This window comes from Labrus mixtus, chromosome 13 (genome assembly GCF_963584025.1).
Source record: "Labrus mixtus chromosome 13, fLabMix1.1, whole genome shotgun sequence".
NCBI classification, from domain to species: domain Eukaryota; kingdom Metazoa; phylum Chordata; class Actinopteri; order Labriformes; family Labridae; genus Labrus; species Labrus mixtus.
The window spans coordinates 25,772,386-25,788,211 of NC_083624.1; the positions used below are offsets into that span (position 1 = coordinate 25,772,386).

The following is a 15,826-nucleotide window of genomic DNA, read 5'->3' on the forward strand; positions in this document are numbered from 1 at the left end:
AGCAGGGATGCAAACTCATAACTGGAAGTGTCACCCTTAAAAAAGCCACTTTGGAGATGGAGTACAGTATGAGGCTTACTTCCTGCAATAGAATAAAAAAAAGCTGAAACATAAGCTTCCCTCTCAAGGCCACCCATTAAGAAAACACCTGTCCACTACTACTGAAACATCTCTTTCTTGTCACGTGGGGCGTCTGAAAGATGTCTTCAAGCTTTCATCAATGCCGTCTTGTTTTGGCCGAGTCCTCTGGACTCGCTGAATGTGAGGGGAGAAAAGTGGAGAAAGCGGCTGCTGGCAACATGAGACGCTGGACCTGTCCATGCTGTCAGAGCGAAGTGCTGCTGCCTATTTCATATGGAAATCAATGCAGCAGAAAGCAGTCAATTGCCAAACAAGTGACTTTGGCTCTTACAGCTACACACAAAAATGTGAAAAAAACAAGGGGCTTTGGCAGTCGCATGGCAGCAAAAGGAAGGAATAAATAGAGTGAGGAATAAAGCCTTAGGCTTGTTAGAATTGAGGAATACTCAACATGATTTTTGGTGTGTGCCTCAACAAAGGCATGAATAAAATGTGGAAAAATAAAGTTCTCAAAATGTCATGAAACTGCCACTGGGTAATTTAATTTATCTTTGCATAGTGAGTCACAGCTTTCCAACAGTTTATTGAAACATGCATCCAGAGCATCTGTAACCTTGACAGAGAGCTGCAGGAAAACAAAGGATTTGCTTTTGATTGGTGCCAACTGTGTTCCTGTTTCTAACGCAGTGTAACTGTTGCACAACGATGTAGGCTCCTGTGCCGATAAAAAGGCCGGCATGCGTGAGGTTTAGAGTGAATACTGCTCGTCAAGTCTGAGTGTCTTGCAGACTTTTAAGGTATGTTATTACAAATTCAAGAAAAAAAAACAGGTCTGATAAAATTGTGTACATGAACCCCCACACCTGAAGAAAACACTGGCAGAACAACAATTACATAATGACATAATGTTGGTTTCTTGTTTTCTTTTTCATGTTCCCCATTGTACAACAATAAATAAATATAACAGTAAAAAAAAAAAATATTTGTAACACCATTAAAGTTGTAATGCTGCACCTAAGAGATAATTTACAATGGACTTGCTAATGATTAATATAGAAAACAACTGAATTTACTGGCAAAACATGCTTAGAACAGCAAAAAAATGAGAGAAGCTAGCTAATACAACACCAGGAAATCACCCCAGACTTTCACATTAGCAATTAGTGCCAGTGTAAGCATGCTGCGACAGCATCAAGCTTAAGGGCTGGCTAATGTGTTACAGACCCTCATAAGAAGCAATTATCAGGTTAAGTGATTTTTATGTAAGATCATGCAGACTGAAGAAAAAAAAACATGATCATGGCAAAATCATCACTCATAACTCATTGAATTGTAAATCAAGGTACACATCTATTCACACATTAACTTTAAACCTTCTAGAAGCCCTTGGCACAATATTACATGGAGTAGCTGTTGACATCCTTGTACGTTAATCACAACGAATCCAAGCTAGCTAATGATCATCATGAGCATGCTGACAAGTAAGGAGCGTGCTGTTTAAGTCAAGTCATCATTTTGTAGCCTACACTTGAGTTGTCATCAGCAGGTGTCAGCTAAAAGTGTGAGTGCAGTTCATCAAAGGGAATGCTCAGTTCATTATTTTTTTTAATGCTAGAGGAAACACAGTTCGTGTTGTGTGTATGTGTGTGTGGGGGGGGGGGGGGGGGGGGTGCATGGACAGTTCTCCTTCTCCTCATTTCAAAATAAATGAATGAAAGCTCCAGCCATGACCTCACTCCTGATACACTTTTTTTCTTTGCTTCAAACTGCTCCTAAGGTAGAAATGGTTCCATTCTGCAGCAGCTGCAGTGTAATTAGTTGCTTGATTCACACTAAGGAGCTTACATGCTAAGGGTTGAGCAAAAAGAAAGCAGATTACAATTTGAGAAGTAGGATCTAGCCGGGCTACATACACAACAGACAAACACACGTCTGTAATGTATAAAAAGCAGCTTCTGAGCATTTTGTCTGTCTCTGTTTCACATCAGAAAACTCCCGTTCTTCCTCGGGCCACAGGTCGATCTGGAGTCTGTGTTTTGCAGCGTAAAATCTGCTCCACTGAATGAGATTTGTACCAGTAGCTCTGAGTCCTCACAGATTGTCTGTAAGTCACATGCTCTTTTCTGTTACCTAGCAACAGTAAAGCTCAGGCAAAAGTTCCTCAAGAGAACTTCCAATCTGTCTGAGGAAGGCTTTGTGCTCAACCTTTAAAGTAATACTAAGTGGTCAAACATTTAGCTCTAGAGCAGGAATTACTTTGCCTATTGGAAACACAATAAATACATGAGGGGTTTGTCCACTTCTGTTATAACATTGTGAATCATAAACAATATTATTTACATGTGTTGCCATTTATCCTCTGATACTTGTATTTATATTTGTCTGGGCTAAATATTCAGAATTGTTTTTAATTGGCCAACAAACAAATTCAGCAGTTGAATGTTGAATGAGTTTGTTTTGATGAGCAACAATTGAACTTGGTGAGCCACCAAGCAGCACCACTACTCTGCATGTCCTCAATGAATCATTCAGCTGACAGTCTGTCTGAGCAAAAAATATATATATAATAATTAAGAAAAGTACAAAAATCTGAGTACTTACCCTCAGAGTCACATAAAGTAAAGCAGCATATGAAGATGAGAAAGAGTTGAAGTAGCAGTGCTCTCCACATTCTGGCTGGTCCGTCCAGCTCCGCTGTGCAGATGGAGGAGCTGTAGGGACTGGGGCTGAGATGCTGTTGCTTTCTTCTGTCTGTCTTTCTTGGCCCGCTAGTTGATGAAAGGGGCGTGCACAATGGGCAGGACAGCCGCTCCCCCAAGCCAGCCTCGGCCCTCCGGATAAATCCTTCTCGCCCTGGAATCTGCATAATGCCATGCAGCTCCGACTTGTCCCGAGTGCCAGTGATTTTTCACTCACAGCGGGCAATCGTCTTTGTTTATTTTGCCCTATACGCTTAGGAATTAGTGGGACGACCACCGGCGCATTCGAGCGAAATCACAATGGGGAAAAAATATAAAACTATAAAAACATAAAAGTAGGAAAAGCTTTAGGCCTACATCGTGTCGTCCTGTAAACCCGGACGGCTCACATAATCCGAAAGTCTATGGTTCAAATCCGTCTATGCAATCTTGTTATTTTTTTCCTTAAATGTTCCTACATCAAACTTGATAGCCTACATTTTTAATAAAAGTCCCCAAAAGTAATGGCCATGGTCAGTGTTAACATGATAAATGGTCCTAAATTAGGTTTTAAAATGCTTTGATTTACGAGAAATACATTATAGGTTACCATTGACTCCCCTTTTATTCAAGATATCAATAGGCTAATAGCATAAACTTTCACAAGTGATTTAACGTCATGAGAAAACTCAATTAAGAGATTTAAAGGAATACCTCAAAATCAATAATGATGCTTACTGATAAACGTCCATATCACATCAAGTAACGTGGCTTATTGTACAGTGAAATATTTAAGCAGCGCTGCATAAAAACGATTTCTATGTCCAACGTGTTCTGTCGTGATTGTCCTTCACGGTGCGAGGGGCCGATCAGTAACTCAACAGCGCCACCATGCGGCCGAGCAGCGTACCAGCACGTCACCTGTTGCTGATCAGACAGAGGAGCGTGAGGGCGGCTCATGCAGTGGTTGCTATGACGACCGAGCAACTGTAACTTTGTGGTGATTTCTACGAAATGTAAAACCGAGCCTAGAGAGAGACTAAAAGAAGAATGTATCTATAAAAAAAAACAGGAGAAACCTTACCCCATTCTTTATTTTCAGAATGGCAACTCCACAAAGAAATGCAGAAAACTTCCTTCAGATGGAGGGCATCCCGACGGAGGTATGTAAAAGTTAGCTAACAACGATAATCTCCCAGGGTACTTACTAGTTTAGCTTACTTTCTGGTTCGCTGTCTCAGTCCAAATTAAATGTAGCCTAAATGTAAAGGCCTATTTCTTGCACACTCTCCTCAACTTCAAATAACCGTAGTTAAAATACTTTCTCACGTCTCAATAAATAACTTGCCTAAAACAATTACATTTAGGTAAAATAAAAAGAAAGCTATGTCGCTACTGTCGGTTGATAGCGTGTTCAGACGTCTACGCATGCTTTATATGAGGGACAAAAAATTGTAAAAAAGTATAAATAAATAAATGAATAAATAAATGCATCAATAAATATATAAATGCTGAAAACAATACATCAATGAATAAATAATAAATACACTTTGTTAATGAAAAAGACTATTTATATATTTTTACATGTATTTATTCATTTATTAGCGTATTTCTACAGTTATATATGTATCAATGCATACATTTCCACATTAATTGAGTTATTAATTTATTTCCGTATTTTTATATTTACACATATTTGTATATTTTACACATTTACATGTCTGTTTTTCAAAATTGACCAATCCTACTTCAGTAATGTTATGACGGCCCACTTAATTTACATATTTACTTTTCCTTGTACAACATGGACACAGAAATACAAAAATAAATACATAAATATATGAATATATTTATTTATATATTTATTTATGCATTTATTTAATTCTTTATTTATTTATACATTATTATATGCATTTCTCCCAACATTTATTTATTTAATTTATTTATTTATTATTTAATTATTAATTTATTTATACATTATTATATGCATTTCTCCCAACATTTATTTATTTATTTATTCATTTATTTATTTATTTATACTATACTAGTCATTTTTTGTCCCTCATAGCTTTAGGCTACTTGTCAATATGTTTACCGACTACAAAAATATCTGAATGTGATATATGCTATTAATTTAGATTTCATGCGTTTGTTCATATTTGTACCTACCTTGTTAAGTTTCACTTGCGGGAATAAATCTAGTAATTAGCTATACCAACTCAAGTGCTTTAGCCTCCTCTATTACCAGCTCTACTTATTTGTACCTGAGAGTACAGTGACGTAAGAACTAGGAAGTTGCATATCTGTCATGTTTCTAATATTTACAGTCTATGGTTTTAACACAGGTGTTTTCTCCTTGTTTCCAGCATATGGACAGTTTTCAGAAGGCATTGGCAAAACTTCGAAGCCTTTCTGTGGATGATACAACAGAGACTGGGAAGCTGCGGTCCAGGATAGATGAACAATCAGGTTTGATTTGCATGCTGAAACAGAGAGCAGATGAACTGCTTCTTCGATGTGAAGCCCTGCAGAAAATCAATTCAGAACTGGAGGGCTGTATCGAAGATTGTCGTGCAGAACTGGATAGTGAAAGAAATAAAGCAGATCTAATGGAGAAGAGGTTTATGGATTTATATAGCAATAATCAAGCGATTATTGCTTTTATGACCGAGTACAAAAATCAAAATGGCCTGTTAAAGGTGGAAAACAAACAACTGCAGGCTGAAAATGAGACGCTTTTCTCACAAAAATTACAAGATAAAGAACTGCATGTTCAAAAACTGGTGCAAGAAATCAAACTGCTGAGCGAAAGCTTCACAAATAAGGAAAGTGAATATCGGTAAGACGAATCCCCCTTTTTTATAATATGAGGATATGTTGTTTGTCTGTGATATTCAAAAATAAATCAAATTGTTGGACTGCTGCTTCTATTAAACGAGCACACTGAATACGTCTCTTTGGGCATCTGGAAATTGTAATCTTTTCAACATTTCAGAGACTAAGGGTTTGTTCCCTTTGCTAAAAACAGGTCTCCAAGTCAGATTCTGTCCCCCTAGCCTTTTTTTTTTTGTAACAGCACAGAAAACTTTAATTGTTTTACATCTCTTTTTAAGGGAGAACTTAGCGGAGTGCCAGTCAAAACTCCAGGAACAAGCAACACAGCAACGAACAGAGGAGGCATTACTACTTGGTCAATTGAATGTTGCTCAGCAACTACAAAGAGACACTGTTGAGTTGTGCAAAGGTGAGTAAAGATTGTCTCTGAAGCACAACAAAATATAACAAGCACCTGTATTCTTATGACCTTTATCACATTTGCAGAACTTGAGCTGCAGCTACAGAATGCTAGAGAGAAGCATGGTGTGACGGAAATCAGCATGAGCGAAAGCATAACACACCTCAATAGAGAGAAGGACAAATTATTGCAACTGTCTTATGAAAGAGGGAGCTTGATACAGGTGATTGGATCAATCTTTTTATCACCTTACTAAGATTGCATGTCGGAGGAGATGAACAAATGTATAAGCATTTTTTTTTTAAATACAGGAGAAACAAGAGGAAATCCAGCAACTTGAGATGAAATTGAAAGAAGAGAAAAAAGCCAGGGCCAAGGCAGAGGACAGGTAAAGTGTGCACTGACAACACAATGCAGCTGTAAGAAATGTACTCAAGTATTTAAAGTATGTCTGCATCACCTTAGGTTTCATAAGGAAGCAGACGCTGTGAATGGAGATTTAAAAGTGAAGTCTTTACAGGCTGCTCTGGACAAAGCCAACACAAAATATGGGCAGTTCAAAAAGGTCTGTTTAAGTCTGCGAGTGTTGTTGACCGATGTTGGGCTGGAGACATGCTTTACATAGTTTTTGTATCATTATTTTACAGGACTTTGAAGCTTACAAAGAACACAGCAGCAGCCTTCTAATACAAGAGAGGGAGCTGAATAAGAAACTTCGCCACATGATGGGTTAAACTTGAGCATTGTGTGAGTTACATTTCCATTCAAATAAAAGATGTTTATCAAAATGCTTCTTTACTCAAAATGAAAACAATCACAGAGGACAAATTATAAGTATCAATTTGTTTTTTTTATTGGATCTTCCCTTTTTGAGAGAAGTAGAACCACAGCATGACATGTTAGAAGTTCCTCACATATAAATTACACTGTACAAATGTCGTAAAACCTTCCGAAGAGAGACGTTGGGTATAAGTTAATTGGGTATTTTCGGATTGCTGATGTTGACAGACACACAGAATACGTTGGGCTTGCCTGAAGAATCTTTTGCACACCACAAGCAACATCATAGTGTTTCAGACCCTGCAATGTTGGGGTCCATGATGCGACAGGTGGAATCCAGGGGGTCCACAGCAGGATAGATACCAAGCTCAGCAATAGCACGGGACAGCACAGTTGTTGCGTCCAAATGAGCAAAAGTTGTGGCAGGAGCAGGGTCAGTTAAATCATCAGCAGGCACATAGATAGCCTGTAGAAAGAGAGCATATGCACTAAGGATAATCAGGAAAAGTGAGACTGTGCTGACTGTGATTAGCATCTTGTATCCTCTTACTTGTACGGAGGTGATTGAGCCCTTCTTGTCGGTGGTAATTCTCTCCTGCATTGTTCAGTGGCTAGAGTGGGCTGTTAACCAACAGCAGAGGGGATACGACTACGGTGGCCCTGAAGTGCAAAACACAACAACAAATAAGAAAACACAACGACAAATCAAAAAACACAACAAAAAATAAGAAAACATAACAACAAATCACAAAACACAACAAAAAATAAGAAAACACAACCACAAATCAAAAAACACAACAAAACACAACAAAAAATAAAAAAAACACAACAACATATCAAAAAACACAATGCATGCTGCTTCCGTGAGTTGACTTAAAAACATGAGCGAAACCGGAGAATCAGACTTACTACTCTCAGAGAACATTTTGATGCAGGCCATACATATGAGGTGATATTGGATATGCTGTCAACCTTTCACAACATTCAAATTAGTATCCGTACGCTAAAGACACGTTTAAAAGAAGCAGGTTTGTACAGACGACGGAACTATTCTCCACTAGCCGAGGTGAGACGTGCCATTCAGACTGAGCTGCAGGGACCCGGGCAACTCTTCGGCTATCGGACTATGTGTCAAGTTCTTCAACAAAAACACAAACTACGTGTGAAACGAGAAATAGTAATGAGCTTGTTGAAACAACTAAATCCACATGGGACGGCTTTGAGAACACGCCGGAGGTTTACAAGACGCACGTATCATTCCATGGGTCCGAACTACATATGGCATGCAGATGGCTATGATAAACGGAAACCCTTTGGATCAGCCCTCTCAGGATGTATAGATGGCTTGTCGAGAAGAATAATGTGGCTTGTTTGTGGAAATACTAACAACAACCCATCTGTCATCGCGCACAATTATATTAATTGTATATTAAAAGTGTTGGTGTGATCCCAATGAGATTAAGAACTGACCTCGGAACAGAAAATGGGACAATTGCAGCAATACAATGTGCCCTCCGCCATGCACATACGGACTACTATGGAGGCTCATCAACAGGGAATCAATGTATCGAGTCATGGTGGTCATTTTTCAGAAGAGGAAGGTATGTAACTATGTATCCCCAGAAAACCCCAGAAAAACCCCAGCGTATAGTTACACCGACTCAAAATACCGATGTTGACATGACGTCTGCGAACGTTAGCCAGCTAGCAGCTAGTTCTAAGTCCCCTGTCCCTAGCATACAAAACAGATCAAGCCATCTAGCAGCTATAGTGTGTCTGGATTAAGCCACAGTCAATTCAGGGTAAAGAATGCTTATTTGTTTTCATCTGAAGGCAGCGTTGTCCACACAGTAGTATACTTAGTATGCTTGGTAACATCTGACAGTGACATCTGTCTGTACACTGACTAAGTGGACTCATGTATACTGTCTAGTAGATTAAAAAAATGTCACTACAACCCACAAGAAACAGTTATCACAGAAAGAAGGCCCAGCAGAGGATGTACTTCCTGCGTCAGCTCAGGAAGTTCAACCTGCCCCAGGAGCTGCTGATCATGTTTTACACCGCCATCATCAGAACACTGTACGCAAAAACAACCTGTCAAAAGAACAGTTTCTTCCCCCAGGCTGTCACTCCGATGAACGCTAAACAGTCACAGAGTGCGTACAGTGTTCTGTAATGCCTGCCAGAGGGGAGGAGTTTGAAAAGTTTGTGTCCGGGATGTGAGGAGTCTGCAGTGATACTACCTGCCCATTTCCTGGTATAAGTCCTGGATGGGGGGCAGGTCGACACCAATGATTTTTTCTGCAGTCCTTAGAGTCCATTGCAGTCTGTGTCTGTCCAGTTTGGTTGCAGATTCAAACCAGACAGTGATAGAGGTGCAGAGAACAGACTGGATGATGGCGGTGTAAAACATGATCAGCAGCTCCAGGTTGAACTTCCTGACCTGACGCAGGAAGTGCATCATGGGCCTTCTTTCTGATTGTGTCTATGTGGAAGGTCCATTTCAGGTCTCGAGAGATTGTGGATCCCAGGAACCTGAAGGAGTCCACAGTAGACACTGTGCTGTTCAGAATGGCGAGGGGGGGGGGGGCTTCTCCTGAAGTCCACTGTCATCTCCACAGTCTTGAGCGGGTTCAGCTCCAAATGGTTCTGACTGCACCAGAGAGCCAGCTGTTCCACCTTCCGCCTGGAAGCAGACTCGTCTCCGTCCTCAATGAGACCGATGACGGTGGTGTCGTCTGCAAATTTCAGGAGTTGCACAGAAGGGTCCCCTGAGGTGCAGTCATTTGTGTAAAGGGAGAAGAGCAGTGGGGAGAGAACACACCCCTGGGGGGCGCCAGCGCTGTTTGTCCGGGTGCTGGATGTAGTGCTCCCCAGCCTCACCTGCTGTCTCCTGTCAGTCAGGAAGTTGGTAATCCACTGACAGATGGAGGCCGGCACTGTGAGCTGGGTGAGTTTGTGTTGGAGAATATCCGGGATGATGGTGTCGAAAGCCGAGCTGAAGTCCACAAACAGGATTCTAGCATAGGTCCCTGGGGAGTTGAGGTGATACAGGATGTAGTTCAGACCCATGTTGATATATATACTTTGTCTGATCTGCTTCAAATTTCACAGGTATAACCAGGGTTGGTTTCTGAACACTGTCACAAAGCAATGATACATTTTAACCATAGCGCCCCCTACTGCAAACAATAAGTACTACCTCCCATATACAATGTCAGATTTGCTCCAAATTTCACAGGTATAATCAGGGTTGGCCTCTGAACACTGTCACATAACAATAATAAATTGTAACCATAGCACCCCCTACTGCAAGAACAAAGTACTACCTCCAATAAACAATGTTCAGTGTGCTCCAAATTTCACAAGTGTCATCACAGTGCCAGCCTGAACTGCTCTACATGAATTATGATGTAATCTTCATTGTGTTACCTGTTCGAACTTGCCAGTGCAACAACTTTTACACAAATTGATCTGCTGGCCTCCTCCTTGGCGCCATCCACGCGGTCGCAACACACCCCGACATGCACAAAGTGCGAGGGCCCTTCATCACCGCTTACGGTTTTAAAATTAACTTTATTTTCTTTCCCTCTTGCCTCTATAAAATACTTTTAATACACATGCTTTGTTTCATACGCTTAAGCTCTTTCTCGACTGCAGGAACTTTCCAACAGAACTAGGGACATTTTGATGAACTTTGTGCAAAAATAATCTACATTTATGTTTGTATTGCTTTGCCAAAATAAGTCGAGAATTTTGCATTTTTCCTTATTTTTATCCACCATTAAAACACTATCTTTGATTATATCATATTCTAACTTTGATGACTGTAAATCTTTTTCAGAAAGTATCCCTACAAAGATCTTGTGTATTTGCAAACAAATGTATTTATCTTTATCTTAAAGCTCTCACTGAGAAGTTCATTGCATTTCATTGGGATTAATATCATTTACCATTTTAAGAGGTGTTTCTTTGGCTTTGGGTGAAATGGTTTGACATATTCAGTTCTAATTCTTCTAACATTTCACTCTTTCCATTTTAATGAAACACTAAACACAGCACTTGCCTCCTTTCCATTGTTAATCATGTAAGTCATTTGCAATTCAATACAGCTTGCATAATCTTTACGGGAGTTCAGGCAGCAGTGGAAATGCTGACAGCAATGGGCTGCAGGAACCACTTAGTTCCTTGAAGAGAAGCCCCTGGAACTAAATGTTCTGGGGCTATTTGGTCGAAAAGGGGCTTTACTGTTTGTCCCCTAGCCTTATCTTTCATTATTTACAAAAGTTTTAGACAAAAGTTAAAGATTTTCAGCCTCAAAACTGAAAAATGAAGACTTTTGAAGACTACACCTGACGTCTTTTACACCCGAACAGATGCACAAGCTATGCACAGTAGTTGGAAAAGCTTTCTGGATCTCCTCTTACAGTTTCCGCTCGATGTTTACCTGACTGTCTTTCATGTTTCCTTGGCCTCTCTTTTTTATATTTTGTATTTATTATAAGACATTTGTTTTCTATAGAACCCCGTGAAGTCATGGAGTCTGTGGACAGTGTCAGCTTCACACCAAAAACTTAGTATTAGAAAAAATAGTGTTTAAGACTGGCATCTATTATTATGAGTTGCAGCTACCTTGTTCAATATTATTCCTGCAAATGTGGCTAATAACAAAAAAAACCCTGAGCTGTCACATGTAGTTAACTGTACATTTTGTCTTGTCTGAGGCATTATTTGAACACCTTTGTATTTCTCCTATAGACACAGTGTGGCTTATTGGTGACTTGTCCGTCGAGGTGCCCAGAGAGCTGCAGAGACAGAGGAAGAAACCTGAGCCTCAACAAAATCTGCATTTGTTGGTTCTTCTGGGGTGGACTTCGGTTGCTTCTCTTCAACAGCTCGCTGCGAGGGAGGTCTCCCCCGGATGGCCTGAATGATGTCACCCACAGGCTGAGAGCTGGAGCTGAGGCGGGTTTTTAAGCCTCTCGACAAACCGTTACACTGTGCCCGCCTGTCAAGCTGGTCAGCTACACGCCTTATTGTGAATAACTCTTATCCTTCATCAAATCAAACGACCCCCGTACAGTGTGTGGCGATCGAGACATGAGCTAATCAGACCTATTTGGTTTTTTTTGTCCCAAGCTGTAAACATGTTATGTAACATGCATGTTACATGTAATGTAGTTCATTTCTTAAAATGGGCTGGAACAGAATCATTACAAAATATGCCCTTAAACACAGCCCCATTCTTAAATTAAGATACACCGAGAGTAAATAAGATCAACAACTTGTGAATAAAAACACAGTTAAAAGTGATTTATTAATGTAGTCTTCCCAGATCAATATCACATAATATCAACTTCTCCCATCTAAACTGGACAAAGGGTTTTAAAATGGGAAGAAAATGGTTTGATTGCAAGTTGTTTGGAGGAGATCTATTTTTATTTGAACAGCTGAAGCATGAATACAGTCTTCCAAAGTGCAAACCCTCCTCCTCCTCCTCCTGAAGCCGGTGGAGCTCGTTGATGTACTGCCGTCTTATCTGCTGGCCATCTTCTCTCACCAGAACTTCGACTGTTGAAAAGTCATTCTGAGGAAGCTTGAACATGTGACATGGATCCAGGAGAACATGGACTTTTAGTGCGGGGTCTTCAGGATGGCAAAGAAAGAGAGAAAATAGCAGTTATTCATTAAATCATTTTTTGTGTGGATTTTCTGTATTCATCTGTGTGTAAGAGTACATTTATTAATTCAACAGTGTACTACCCAGACAACAAAGGTACAGTATTCAGGTAATCAACATCTATTTAAAGTTAAGAAGATAAACCTTAATGTAATCATGCTACTTTCAGCTCTCTCACTCACTTGCACAATGATATTCCAGATAAAATTGCCTCAGATTTTGTATGAGGAAAAATTAAGCAGTTTATTGTGGATAGTACTTCATCTTAACATGAAACAAATATAACCTGAATTATTTAAATCATTAACAGGTCCCAACTCCCTGTGCTTCAGTACAGAACATACAGTAACTAATTTATTATTAACATGAGCTCGACACATGGCTGTATCCTTAAAACTATTTCTTGTACTAATTGCTTTATATTTGATTTTCATTCCAAATGTTATTTATATTTTATATTTCTACTGCTATATTCTGTGTAAGAGCATCTGTAACGATTAAGAACTATATTAATAACCAGATTAAATTTCCCTGAACTCATACAAAGTTATTTTTTTTTTAAATTTGGTAACAGTTTGCACAAATCTTAAGACACTATGTCATCCTCTATAACCTACAGCATATTAGGTTCAGTTGAGTTAAGTTTATGTTACTGATGGATAATTACTAAACAAAGTTTGTTTTTTAATGTCGACATTTAGGTGGAGTATAACATTCATCATAACGTCAGATAACCAGATTTACAGTCTGCGGTTAACCACCGAGGGGAACCTTTAGTTTCTAACCTGACACAAACTAATTATTTTCAACAACAACATCTTAACAACAAACATTTCTAAACCATTGTAAATAATGGACTACACTGAGTACAGTTAGCCGACTGGTTTACAAGCTAACGCTAAACAAGCTAGGTCCGTAAATATAAATACTGACGCATGAGTATGCAGTAAATATAACACTACTATATCACTTACCGAAAAGTGAGCTGAAGCATCAACTTCTTGGATGGTCTGTTAACCGCACAGCAAGCCATATATGTTGTCAGATATGTGTTAAACAAACTCTCCAAACGAAGTAAAAAAGAAGAGAAATCAGACGGATCAAGCTGCTAGCCTCCTGACCTGCTGACCTGACAGACCGATGCAGCGCGCAGAGCTGTCAATCAAATCTGCCACAACCCTTATATGGGCATAGCCGTTTTCCTTGATAAAATAAAATCAGATGAGCTATAAAAAAAAGCCTCAAGCGGAACCTCAAGGAACTGCAGTTTTTTGTACTTCCGGATTGGCTTCATTTTTCGAGACCGGAGGTTGCCCCTTGGATAAAATGCAGGAAGAGGGATAGGGAGCAAGGGGGTGGGGAGGGGGTTGTTCTGGCAGGCCGTCAACCAATGATCTCGAGGAGCCTAAGAGAGCTCCCAGGAAAGTAGGTGGTTAGTGACTGAGATTTACAGATAGATACATGCAGTCACATGATGTACTGTATAGAAGATTAGATTGTTTTCAGAAGAAAGATGAGAATCTAGAAACGTTGGCGTCTTATGGAGTTGAAGGACATCATGTGAAAAGGGTTACTAGGAGGAAGAATTTCCGATTCACTTATTTACTCAACACCTGGGAGGTTAATCGGGCACATCAAATTGGAGGAGATGAAGGGGAAGACCCAGAACTCTCTGAAGGGATAATGTGTCCTATCTGTCTTGAGAATATGGAGATAGAATTGGCTCAAAAAGATTTATACATATCGAAATGATATATAAATATGCATACATTTATAAATATACAAATATAAAAATGTGACATACAAATAAATAAACTACTTTGTATAAATAAATGTGTATTTGTAAATATATTTTTGAGATTTGAAAATAAATATGCTTGACTTTGTGTGTGGATTCTGCATTTGTGAATCGCTTTTGGGCTTTTCTCTCGATGATGTAATTTTGAGACATTCTTACCGCACACTACCATCCACAAATAAATACCCCCGAATTTGAACGCGAATACGCCCTCCCCTGAACAACCAGTAGATGGAAGTGTTGTGCAGCCACCGCTGGTTATGGTAATGATTAAGTATTTGGCAGAAGTTCATTCCACCACCGGGGGGCAACAGAGGAGAAAAGTCTAGTCAGAGACTTAGGACCATGTTGTGAAGGTTGGATCAGACGCCTTTCATTGGCAAAGCGTAGTGGGCGGGAGGGAGTGTAGACCTGGATGAGAGAGTTAAAGTAAGGAGGAGCCGTTTTTGTCGCTGTTTTGTAAGCGAGCAGCAGAGTTTTAAATTTGATGCAAGCAGTAACTGGGCGCCAGTGTAAGGAGATGAACAGCGGAGTGACATGTGCTCTTTTAGGAAGGTTGAAGACCAGTCGTGCTGCTGCATTTTGTATCATTTGCAGAGGTTTGATAGTGCATGTAGAAAGACCTGCCAGTAGAGAGTTGCAATAATCGATGTGTGATATCACAAGAGCCTGTACCAGGAGCTGTGTAGCGTGTTCTGACAGGTAAGGTCTGATCTTCCTGATGTTGTACAGGGTAAATCGACATGACCGGGCAATCGAGGCTACTTGAACCTTAAAAGTTAGCTGGTCATCAATCATGACACCCAGGTTCCGGGCAGACTTTGTGGGCATGAGTTTGGTTGTTCCAAGCTGGATATTGATCTGTGGTTGCATAGAGGGACTGGCTGGGATGACAAGGAGCTCAGTCTTTGAAAGATTGAGTTGAAGGTGCTGTTCATTCATCTATTTAGAGACATCAGCAAGGCATGATGAGATTCTTGCAGAGACTGTAACATCGTCTGGCGGGAATGACAGGAAGAGCTGGGTATCGTCAGCATAGCAGTGGTATGCGAAGCCATGAGATCGGATTATTGAACCAAGTGACCTTGTGTATATGGAGAAGAGAAGGGGACCAAGCACTGACCCTTGAGGTACCCCTGTGAATATGCTGTGCGCTTTGGACACTTCTCCCTTCCAAGACACTCTAAAGGATCGCCCAGAGAGGTAGGACACGAACCAGCAGAGGGAAAATCCTGAGATGCCAAGTTCAGAGAGCGTGGATAGGAGGATTTGATGGTTGACTGTGTCAAAGGCAGCAGACAGGTCTAGCAGAAAGGGCAGAAGAGAAACCGGTCTGTAGTTTTCAACCTGGGCTGGGTTTAGTGTGGGTTTTTTGAGCAGAGGGGTGACCCGAGCTTGCTTGAATGCGGTGGGGAACACACCCGTTGACAGAGAGGAGTTGATGATATGCTCAAGTGCAGCATTAAGCGGAGAGGAAATGGTCTGCAGGAGGCTTGATGGTATTGGGTCCAGAGGACAGGTGGTGGGCCGAGAGTCTAGCACAAGCTTAGAGACCTCATCCTCAGTCAGAG

At 40.3% G+C, this 15,826-nt stretch overlaps 2 protein-coding genes and 1 long non-coding RNA gene across 3 annotated transcripts in view; 1 reads left to right on the forward strand and 2 right to left on the reverse strand.

Annotated features, from left to right (window-relative positions):
• The window catches only part of lrp2a (low density lipoprotein receptor-related protein 2a), a 46,063-nt gene extending 43,116 nt beyond the window's left edge, over window positions 1-2,947 (reverse strand). The window contains exon 1 of the mRNA XM_061054402.1: window positions 2,683-2,947. Coding sequence (XP_060910385.1) covers window positions 2,683-2,947 — 265 coding nt within the window. The remainder of the gene's footprint in view (window positions 1-2,682) is intronic.
• An 807-nt stretch (window positions 2,948-3,754) lies between these two features.
• zgc:172182 (coiled-coil domain-containing protein 89) lies at window positions 3,755-6,757 on the forward strand. The gene is made up of 7 exons (XM_061052999.1): window positions 3,755-3,922; window positions 5,126-5,598; window positions 5,873-6,003; window positions 6,081-6,217; window positions 6,306-6,382; window positions 6,460-6,559; window positions 6,642-6,757. Exons 1-7 carry the CDS (start codon window positions 3,863-3,865, stop codon window positions 6,726-6,728), a joined length of 1,065 nt encoding a protein of 354 aa, XP_060908982.1. The 5' UTR covers window positions 3,755-3,862; the 3' UTR covers window positions 6,729-6,757.
• A 5,437-nt stretch (window positions 6,758-12,194) lies between these two features.
• Window positions 12,195-13,540, reverse strand: LOC132987379 (uncharacterized). Its single transcript, XR_009675613.1, has 2 exons — window positions 13,432-13,540; window positions 12,195-12,423 (listed from the first exon to the last, which is right to left on the reverse strand). It is a non-coding gene; the product is annotated as an uncharacterized LOC132987379 (long non-coding RNA).
• Between the last annotated feature and the right edge of the window lie 2,286 nt (window positions 13,541-15,826).

Excerpts from the sequence above, each read along its gene's own strand:
- zgc:172182 (XM_061052999.1), top strand. The coding sequence starts at position 3,863 with ATGGCAACTCCACAAAGAAATGCAGAAAACTTCCTTCAGATGGAGGGC. Across the intron at positions 6,218-6,305 it reads AAAGAGGGAGCTTGATACAG|GAGAAACAAGAGGAAATCCA; the intron begins GTGATTGGATCA and ends TTTTAAATACAG. Across the intron at positions 6,383-6,459 it reads AGGGCCAAGGCAGAGGACAG|GTTTCATAAGGAAGCAGACG; the intron begins GTAAAGTGTGCA and ends GCATCACCTTAG.